General features: G+C 40.9%; 1 protein-coding gene across 1 annotated transcript in view; it reads right to left on the reverse strand.

Annotated features, from left to right (window-relative positions):
* LOC103251068 (unconventional myosin-Id) overlaps positions 1-11,315 on the reverse strand; it is a 230,727-nt gene that overhangs the window by 148,412 nt on the left and 71,000 nt on the right. Inside the window, exon 7 of the mRNA XM_008049680.2 lies at positions 3,399-3,622. Within this exon, the coding sequence (XP_008047871.1) occupies positions 3,399-3,622 (224 nt within the window). The remainder of the gene's footprint in view (positions 1-3,398; positions 3,623-11,315) is intronic.

Genomic DNA, 11,315 nt, shown 5'->3' on the forward strand with positions numbered 1-11,315 from the left:
AGGATCCATAAGAGCCAAAAAGCCACTCTCAGATGGCCTCTGAAATGACATGAGAAGCCACTGGAAAGTTTTGGACAAAGACGGGACATCACCTGATTCATGCTTTAAGAGGATTGCTGTACTTGCGGTAGGCTGGGAACAGGAAGACCTGTCAGGAGGCTATTTCCATCATACACAAGGTAGAAGAAGGTGGTTTGGATCAGAGAGGTGGTGGTGGAGATGGAAAAGAGTGTTGGCTCTGAATATGTTCTGAAGGAAGAGCCTATAGGATTTGTTGATGGATTAGACGTGGGGGCCAGAGAGGATTTAAGGATGACTTTAAGATTTTTTAGCTAAGAACCTGAAAGCATAAACCGAAAACAACCTATTCCTGATTGGGAAGATCAGGTACAAATTCTTTTAGGCTCTTAGTAGCATCCTAGCCCTAACTTATTTTTCTGCCACAGGAGCTTAAACCAGGGGGGTTGGAAGCAAACTAAACTTTTAATCAGATGAATAATTAAGGCCAGTGGTTCTCCAACTATGTTCCCATAGAACAAGATTCAACTAAAATGGAAAATTCCCACTGAGATAACAGAATACAAAATATAAAAATAAGGAAAAATCTGCAACAGCACCAGAAAATGGGAATGATGTCAATAAAGTAGAAGGTGTGAAGACTTTCTGGAAGACATGGAGCAGATGGGATCCGGCTGATGGAGAAGTGACTCAGTGCAGAGCAATCCACTCAGTGGAAGGAGAGGAACCCTTAGGCATAGATGGATTTTTCAACAAAGCACAAAATTCTTAAGCCTAAAGCAGCAGTGACTGGTAGCAAGGGCAGGAGGTAAAGAATTTCAGGGTGGGAGCTGTGCCAGTTTCCTGCACATAGAATGTCTGGCCATAGTGAGGACATCTGCCATGGGGGAGAGAGTCAGAGATAATAGGTTGCCAAAGCAACAACCACACAAAAGTAAAGGCTCAATGTAACAGCAAAATCCCCTTCTCTACTTTCTAAGGCCAACCAACACTCCAATGAGACAGATTGTCCTAAGATCATTCCAGAAGAGGCCTGAAGAATGACAGGTTTGGAGCAATTGGCAGTCAAAGGCAAAGTATCAGGCAGGCTTAGTGGCTTCCTTCCTAAGCAACTGCCCCAATCAGTCTTTGAGCTTCAAACTTCATAACTGGTGGGGAGACATCTTTGTTCTGTTGGCTAGTCTGTTTCCAGACTATGTGGAAACAGGTCAGCTGATTCTTTTGTCACCGCTCACAGTACTCCACGACAAAGTCCATATCTGACTTATTCTAGAGGCTCACAGAGGCACGCTAGGGGATCTAAGTCCTGACCTACACAATTACGAGAGAACTACTCAGGCTTCTCCTTCTAAAGTAAACCATCATCTAGAAATACATGCAGCGGACAACAGCTGCAGCCATAAAAATCACCAGCCTCAATGACATGAAAAAGGGACAAAGCTGGGCATAAAGTAGGCTCAATTAAGAGGAATTACGGTGAGGAACAGGAGTGATCTTAAACATGATTAGATGCACAATGAGATTTTAGAAAAACAAACACAAGAACCCTACAATCACAGAGGAATTCTTTAACACATTTCTTTCTGTATTCCACAGACAAAAAAAGTTCCAGATAGTGACTAGATCAGGGGTTGGCAAACTACAGCCTGTGCCAAAGCTGGCCCATGGTCTGTTTTTATACTGCCCAAAAGTTAAGAATAGCTTTTATATTTTTAAATACTTAAGAAAATCAAAGCAAAACAAAGAATATGTGACAGAGACCATCTGTAGCTTGTGAAGCTTAAAATATTTAATACCTGGTCCTTTCAGAAAATGTTTTCAGAACCCCAGACTAGATGAACACAACTGGCAAGATTCATTCAGAGTGTGTATATGTGCACTCGCATGTTTCTGGGTGTGTGGGTGTGTGTATACATACAATAAACACAGCAGACGAGTTATTTTCAAATGTCATTGACTATAAGCCCTGGGAAGGCTGGGACTGTCTTTTGCATCTTTCTTGTTTGTGATTGTATCTCTGGAACCTAGGTCAATACCTGCAACACAGCAAATGTTCAAATGTTTGCTGCAGGAGTAAACTGAATTTTATACAAATTAATCATTTCTAGGCCACAAATAGGCCCTCAAAATCTAAAAAGAAGATGGTATAGGCATAGTGCAATCTAATAAAAATCAATAACAATCTTCTGCAGTCCTTAAAATATTATGTAGATGTTTATTGTCATGGTCAGGTCCCTAATATTTATATTTAAGTAAAGTCATATAATCATACATATAATCCTGCTTATGTAAAAAAAGAGGAAAAAAATGCCCAAATAATATGTGACTGTGTAAAAAATAGGCCAAGATTAAACTAATATTTATAGCATTTTATCTGAGAATTGAGGGTTGAGGTACTTTTGCTTTCAATAATTCTGTATTGTTTGCCTTTTTTCCTTTTATGAGTAACCATTCTTATTTTTAAATAGCAAATGAGGTACATATTAAAGTTTTTCCATGAATTTTTTTAATCTTTTGATACTTTGTACCAATTATATATAGAGCAAAATCTAAAGAAGAGAAAATCTGATTTAGCACAGAATTATACATTAGTTCTTTTACATTCAGCTTATCAATTAGTTCAAAGTGTTCTTTAAGAGGTACTGTGATGAAATGACTACATTTGAGAGGTAGCAGCTTAGTTTATGTGACTAGATGGCTGTATCTAAGACAGAGTTAAATATATCTGGTGCATACTGGCAATAAATAAGCTCAAAAAAATGAGGAGAAAGGACTTGCACAGTCAGATTCAGGGCAGGTTATAAAAAAATAAAAACCAGCTGGAAAGGTACCAAATTTGATGTGGGCTTTTATTTATTTAAAATATAGCTTGCCCTAAAAACAGTTGTTTTCCCATTTGGCTGCACTTTAAGATCACATGGGAAACTTTAAAAAAGACAGCTGCCCGGGCCTTACCCCCAGGACCTGGGCAACCGTGTGTTCCCTAAACTCCTCATGATTCTAAGGTGCAGCAGGATCAAGAACCACTGCTTTGAAAGGATTAACGGATTTTCTAGTCTGAATTGTGTGGTGATTTTTTTTAGCTAATAAAAGCAAGTGGAGACAGCATGCTAGTGGCTTATCTTAAATATGGCTTGGATCCAGGGGTTGTGGCATATTGCTGTCAGCTGCTGCAGGAAAAATAAATTGACAGTTCCCTTATTTTGAGAGGTAAGCAGATGTCCTTTAAAAGCCAAATCTACAAAACTGAAGACATAAGGCAAAGGTAAATGTCATAACAGCAAAAGGATGGGCCAATATCATGGTCTCTGGTTTGCGACTTTATTTAGTATTAACCGTGCCACCATAAATGGGTGAAGCACATAGCAACAAGTTCTTACCTATTAAAAATCCCCTGTAGGGCCTCCTCAAAACGGCGAAGGACTTTAGGAGGGGTTGGCCACTTCACATGCTTCCCATAGTCTCTCATGGTCTTGACACCGTGGAAGCGTCTAGCGACCTCATGGATGTATGATTTCACTTTGTAGCGCCGGTAGTACCTGATTATTGTCAGAGCTGCCTTGGTTCTCTTGTACCGCATGCGGGCCAGGGTGCCCCGCCATACCTTCACAATAGAGAAAGAGAAAGGAAAACATTGCTGACTAGCTGAGTTGTAGATGACTTTGACATTATAAAAGCTCCAAGCTCCTCGACTTATAACGAAATCAGCCAGAGCCAAAGCATGTCAATTTCACCGTTCACCAACAGATGGCGCTGGGAGTCATGTCGGTCATTTTGTTTCAGCTGTCAAGTTGTTCGTCAATCTACCCTCAAGTGTGTGCTGAGTTTGAAGTCAAGTTCTGTTTTAACTTCACTGTCATGAAAAGAAGAAAGCCAAAATGCAAATATCTTTGGATACCAGTTGAAGGGAAGCAAGATGAGTCAGAACCAAATGTCATAAATATCTATAGTTCTCTTGTGAAACCTAAGCTTTACATAGATTATACACACTGGCCATTGGTGTAATGCCATTTTGGATTTACAAACTGATTTACACACAGCCTGTGTGCCCCCCCCATTCCCGGCAATATGTAAACTCCCAATAATTCAGATGTATTCTTAGAGAAAGGGTAAAAAAGATTATGTGCTAATATCATGTGAATCTTTGTTAAAAGTTTTCCAGTGTTCAGAAATAAATCAGACAATATACAAATGTCTCATGCCAACTTTATTCAAGCATGATGAAGTCAGAGTTATATATATTTTTTCAGAATCCTTTGTCTAGGAACCCATATTTCTCAACTTCTCAAGAAAAAACAAATTTGGTGTAATCTTCAATTCATTACTAGCTCTTCCCTATATATCCTAACACCAAATTTATTCCTCCATCCACAATATTTTCAGTATAAACCCCTTTCTCTTCCTTTCTGCTATCAAGTCTCCAAGACACCAAACGACTCTATTGCTTTTTTCTTTTTCTTTTTTTGAGTTGGAGTCTCACTCTGTGGCCCAAGCTGGAGTGCAGCAGCAAACTCATAGCCACCCCAGTACTGACCTGCTGGGCTCTGGCAATCCTTCCACCTCAGCCTTCCAAGTAACTGGAACTACAGGTGTGCACTACCATGCCCAGCTAATGTTTTTTATTTATTTATTGTAGAGATGATGTCTTGCCAAGTTTCCCGAGCTGGTCTCGAACCCGCGGGCTCAGGCAATACACTCGCCTTGGCTTCCCAAAGTGCTGGGATTACAAGCTGAGTCACTGAGCCCGGCCTTGCTTTTTTCTTTTTCTTTTTCTTTTTTTTTTTTTGAGTTGGAGTCTCACTCTGTCACCCAGACTGGAGTGCGGTGGCCGCTCCCGGTCACCGCAGCCTCGACCTGCTGGGCTCCAGTGATCCTTCCACCTCAGCCTTCCAAGTAGCAGGAACTACAGGCGTGCGCTACTACACCCGGCTAATTTTTTTGATTTATTGTAGAGATGAGGTCTTGCCTGCCCAGGCGGGTCTCGAACCCGTGGGCTCAGGCAATCCACTCACCTCAGTGCTTTTTTCAAAAGACTCCTTGTACATACCCCCATCATGCCCCAGTCAGTATTTACTGCTGCTGTTTAAATAACTGCTTCAATTATTAGGCTGGTTGTATTATTTCCCTCCCTAGACCCCGGCCTTTCAGAGTCAGGATTTTCAACCTCTAGTTCAAAGCCCACAGTATGGGTTCTCCAGACTCCATTAGGTTTCTTTTATTTCTTCTTAAGTCTCCATCTGCGCCCACCAATTTCTCTCAGAAAAACTGTGCAACGCCTCTTTTATTCCATTGTTTTAGGATTGTCTTCATGCAGTGTCCTAAAATTGCACCAAGTGCTCGCAATTCTCCCTCTTTTCAGCTTACTGCATGATAAAGATAGATTTGCTAGCATACTACATTTGAGGAGGTCATCAGATCCCAAAGGGTCAAGAAAAACCATATTCCCTTAAATCAATATTTAAGGGAAACATGACATATGGGCAATCTTTGATGGGAATCTAGAGTTCATATATAAATAGAATATTCTTAAAGACAATGAAGCAATAAAAACTAACTAGTCATCTCATGTGGCATCAGTACAGCAAACCTTTTTAGTCAAAATGGCTCCTTTCCTTGTAGCCGAATCCGCTGTACAGATGGCTTGGTTACGCCTCCACCCAACTGCTAAAATAAAGGTCCCTTCTTTAGCATCTTGAAAAACCAAAAGAATACAATTAGAGGGTGGAAGCATGTGATTCAATTTCTTAGACAAAACACATTTTTTAAAGTTTCATACTGTTTATTGTTTCTTAAGAGGAAGAAATTTTAGGCTCCCTAGAGCCACATCTATATAGGAAATCAATCTTTAATTTTTCAAGAAGTGTTTTATAGAGTTTATTATTAAAATGCTTTTGGTTAAATTCCTCAGTAATTTGAAAAAAACATTTCATAAGCGCTTTTCAGGGGTAGTTTTTTGGGACAACCTTTAAAGTTTCATCTGTATTGGTTTATTTAGGTTTTTAATAGTTGAAAAAAATCAAATGGTACAAAAAGGCTTATTAAAAAAACAGTAGCCCTCCCTCTTGCCCACCTAAACCTACCTCACCACTTTGTAGTCATAATCCACGCAAATTATTTTAGATACTTCTAGTATTTACTGTCATATCTATAAATAATACACATGTACTATTATTTCTTGGTTAATCCTTTCAGACACTATCCAAATCACAGAAGTTGGTGGTTTAGCTTTTCCACCATATTCTTTTTTTTGTTAACGTTTAACAAATATTATTGTATATATCTACAGGTACAACAGAATGTTTTAAAATATGTTTATATTGTGAAATAGTTACAACAATTTTTTTCATCTTTTTTAATTTTAAAGATGTGATGTATAATTCAGGACTAGGCATACAAGTGGTCATATACTACAGCATTATTCACAATAGCAAAAACATGGAACCAACCATGTTGCCCATCAAAACTGAACTGGGGCTAGGTATGGTGGCTCAAGCTGTAATCCCAGCACTTTGGGAGGCTGAGGTGAGAGGACTGCCTGAGTCCGGGGGTTCAAGACCAGCCTGGGCAACTTGGTGAGATTCTCATCTCTACAATAAGTCACAAAAACTAGTTGGGTATGTTGTTGTACGCCTGTAGTTCCAGCTACTTGGAAAACTGAGGCAGAAGGTTTGCCTAACCCCAGCAGGTCGAGGGGGGTGGCTGTGAGTGTGCACTCCAGCCTGGGTGACAAGAGTAAGACTCCAACTCTACAAAAAAAAAAAAAAAAAAAAAGAAAGAAAGAAAACTGGACCGGATTTAAAAAAATGTGGTATATATACATGATGGAATATTACACAGCCATAAAGAAGGACAAAACTATGGACTTCATAGCAACTTGGATGAATTTAAAGTCTTTAATACTCCGTGATTTATCACAGAGACAAAGGACTCAACACCACATGTTCTCACTCATAAGCGAACCCTAAACATTTACCATATTATAGAAGAGAGGGATTGGCAGTAGCTGGAAACTGCTGGGGGTGGTGGGTGGGGCACATAACACCATATTCTTACTTCACCTCTATCATACCAATAATAGTTATATCAAAAAATTTTAAGTCCTGTTTATATTATTACATATATTATATCAACTATATTATCTCTTGAATAATAATTTATATGATATATGAACATATTATATTGTATTATATGTTACATATATTGGGTTAATTGCTGTGCTAAGGCATATGACTATTATTCCTTCACTTTAACACGTAATTTGCTTTATAGTTAAATGTCTTGTTTTAAAGTTTGTTTTATTTATTTATTTTTGAGTTGGAGTCTCACTCTGTTGCCCAGGCTGGAGTGAAGGCATGCTCACAGCCATTGCAGCCTTGAATTGCTGGGCTCAGATGATCCTTCTGCCTCAGCCTTCCAAGCAGCTGGAACTACAGGCACGTGTCACCATGCCGAGCCGCTTCTTTTTGGTTTATTGTAGAGATGAGGTCTTGCCAAGTTGCCCAGGTTGGTCTCGAACTTGTGGGCTCAGGCAATCTTCTCACCTCGGCCTCCCAATGTGCTGGGACTATAGGCGTGAGCCACTGCACCCATCTTTAAAGTTTGCTTTATCTGGCCAGGCTCGGTAGCTCAGCCTGTAATCCCAGCACTTTGGGAGGCTGAGGCAAGTGGATGGCCTAAGCCCATGGGTTCGGGACCAGCCCAGGCCACTTGGCAAAATTAGCTTGGCATGGTAGCATGCACCTATAGTTCTGGCTACTTGGAAGGCTGAGGCGGAAGGATCACTGGAACCCATTGGGTCGAGGGTCGACGCTGGGGTGGCCATGAACGTGCCACTGCACTCCAGCCTGGACGACAGAGTGAGAGTCCAACTTAAAAAAAAAAAGTTTGCTATATTTGCTATATGCCTCCTGCTAATTTTTGCCTAATGATCCATCAAATGATCAGCAATTATTTTTCCAATGTCAAGCACATTAGAGGAATCCTTTCTTTGATATTCCTATTACATTCTTTAGGCCCAATGCACAGCTCCTATCCTGAGGTTTTGTTTTATTTTTTAATCCTGAGATTTTTAAAACAGCTCTTCCATGTAGAATCCCTGATTCCCGAGCTTATATCTTTCTTTTACTTGGTTTTCTTGTCTCTAATAGCTTTCAAGAAAAGGTGCATAGAAAGTAAATTTCCATTCTCTTAAATTTCCTTTACAGCACAAAGCAGTTGCCCACAATGCTGTTTCCCGAGGTACAGGAATAGTGTAGTTGGGAACAGGCTTTGGACCCAGACCGCCTGTGTTCAAATCCTGGCCCGACCCTTAAGACCTGGGTAAACTTGGGCGAGTTTTTTAACCCCTCTGTGTCTTAGTATTCTTATCTGTAAAGTGGAGATTATAATAGTGCTTTCCTGGTACTGTTGTGAAGATTAAAGGAGGTAACACACACACACACACACAAAACACTTAAAATAATGCCTGGTGGGTAATCAGTGCTCAGTAAGTATAGGTTGTTATGACTATTTGAAAGTTTGTTCCTTGTCTTTAGTAGGTTTTTTCCTTTTTGTACGTAGAGATTTTGTTCTTGCCTCTGCACATACAAAATAAGTGGGCAAAGAATGAGGAAAGCATCTGCAAGCAATGATGATTGCAGCTGAACCAAGAAAAATTCCGCTAGATATAGAAAAGAGTATTTGGCCCCATACCAACCCAAAAGCCCACAATAAACTCTGGACCGGGTGAAGCAAACCTCTGAGGCATTTATTTTATTAAAATTAGGGAAACACCTCAAGGGTAGTTACCCACAGCCCCAGCACGCTCACCACTCCATATTAGAGGTGGAAGAATAAAATAACCCCACAATAGGCCACACATCAGTGTGACCTGAAAATTCTTTAGTAAAATGTGAGTCATTCTTTCTGGGTCTGCCATGTGCCCCTAAACAATGACTGATGTGGTATTTTCTTATTCTTTCATCTGTAACACAGACTAGATATCCAAAGTTGACATGCCTTATCCATCTCTCAGCTGCCTAAGAGGAGGGGAGAGGGTGCTGGGATTTTGGGTAACTGCCCTTGAGGTCTTTCCTTAATTCTTATGAGATAAATGCCTCAGAGGCTTGCTTCACTGGGTCCAGGGCATACTGTGGGCTTCTGGCTGGTATGGAGCCAAATGTGCCCTTTTCATGTCCAGTGGAGCTTTTTCTTGGTTCAGCTGTAATCATCATTGCCTGCAGATGCCTCCCTCATTCTCTGCCCACTTATTGATATATCAGAGGCAGGGAAGATGGCAAACCTTGCCGGCTCTTCTTGCCTGGGGAAGAAGTCATCTTTTTTTTTTTTTCCAGTTGGAGTCTCTCTCTGTCGCCCAGGCTGGAGTGCAGTGGCACACTTATGGCCACCGCAGCCTTAACTGGCTGGGCTTAGGTGATCCTTCTGCCTCAGCCTTCCAAGTAAGTAGTTGGAACTACAGGCATGCACCACCATGCCTGGCCAATTTTTTGATTTCTTGTAGAGATGAGGTCTTGCCAGGTTGCCTAGGCTGGTCTCGAAACCATGGGCTCAGGCAATCCTCTCACCTCAGCCTTCCAAAGTGCGGGGATTACAGGCATGAGCTACTGTGCCCAGCCTAGAAGAAGTCTTCTTGATGGAGGAAAGGGTTACCAATGCAGGTGTGAGGTATTACAAGCCCTCCCTCTGGTATGCCTTTGCACTTAACGCAGAGTCTTCAAAAGCAGGAAGACTTTTCAGAATTCCCTCCTTGTACTTCTCCATGTTCCATTCTTATCTTTGAAGCATATACTGAAATTTTTAGCATCTTCTTTTAATTTGGTCCAATTTTTCTTTTTCTGGATGGACTTCTCAAAGTTTATGGTATAAAGTTGGAATCTCTTTTTGGTATCAAGATTGATGGCATGTTCTGTGTTATTTTTACATTTGATTTTAGTCTCACAATTTCAAGGGAAAAATATTTGTGAACCTGCAGTTATATCACCAACTTTATTAGATGTCCCTTAATGGCTTTATTTTTTAGCATTAAAAAAAAAACATTGAAAACTACTAAGGAAAATGATTTTATGGGAAAAATGCTTCACATATTTTTCCTTATAATCTAGCCATGTTTGGTTTAAATAAAGGTTTGTGTAGCTGTGTGGTACAAAAGTTGTTGGGTAATTCTCCCAACAAGGGTCTGCAGGTTGGAATTTAAGGTACAGGACAGACTTTTCCATTTCCCCTCTTGGCTTAAACAGCTTAAACTGCTGAGTTTCTCAAGAGCTATCCAAAGCTTATCTCTGTAGAAGACTTTGCCTGGTGATAGAGCTTCAGAAAGCAGAAAACTAACTGTTATATAAAAAAATAAATATGGCTATTGCTTTGTTAAACTCTGGTGTGTGCATGTGGCTTTTTGAGCTTTGGTCCCCTCCCCTACCTTGGGGAGGTGAATCTCTCCTCTAATTTACTTTCTAAATAAACTATAGTTTCCAATCTAAATACATACATACATATATACATGCATTCTTACTATTTATTGGCATATGCCTGAGAGGTTCAACAAACAAGAAGGGAGTAAAAAGGGGCCCTAGTTAAAATAATACTCACACGCGTGGAGCCAGTTAGACACGTGTCTTTACGATATGATGCAAGGGGAGCAGGAGCTGAAGGTCATGTACTGGGACCCATGAAGCGAAGTCAGCAGAAGACACAGGTAAAGAGCAAACTGACAGAGAAGAGGGCGAGCAACCACCTCTCAGATAGAAGAGAGGACGGAGGCTAACAGAGAGGCTGGCTCAGAAGGAACAACTGAGGTATAAGCAGAGAATGTGACATTAGCAACTGAAGTGCTAATTCTCAACACAGCAGGCAGAGCGACCCTTTTAAGACCAAAGTTAGATCATATCACTTCTCTGCTCAAAATTCTGAAGTGGCTCTCCATTTCCCTCAGGGTGAAAGTCAGAGTCCGTTCAATGGCCTGCAAGGCCCCACGCAGGGTAGTCCTGTTGCCTTCCAGCCTCGTCTCCTGCTGTTATCTCTCCCTTGCTCACTCCTGTCACAATGGCCTCCCTGCCATACCCTGCACAGGCCAGAGACCCTCTTGTGCAAGCTATTCTCTTTGCTTCCAGGTATCATGTGGCCTACTTCCTCACCCTCTCGGTTATGTTTGCTCAATTGCCACCTTCTCAACTGAGATCTATCTTATTTAAAACTTCAACTTGGCTGGGCTCGGTGGCTCAGGCTGTAATCCCAGCACTTTGGGAGACTGAGGTGAGTGGATTGCCTGAGCCCGTGGGTTCGAGACCCGCCTGGGCAACTTG

Source organism: Carlito syrichta, unplaced genomic scaffold (genome assembly GCF_000164805.1).
Source record: "Carlito syrichta isolate Samal-C Ts95f unplaced genomic scaffold, Tarsius_syrichta-2.0.1 Scaffold135915, whole genome shotgun sequence".
NCBI classification, from domain to species: Eukaryota; Metazoa; Chordata; class Mammalia; order Primates; family Tarsiidae; genus Carlito; species Carlito syrichta.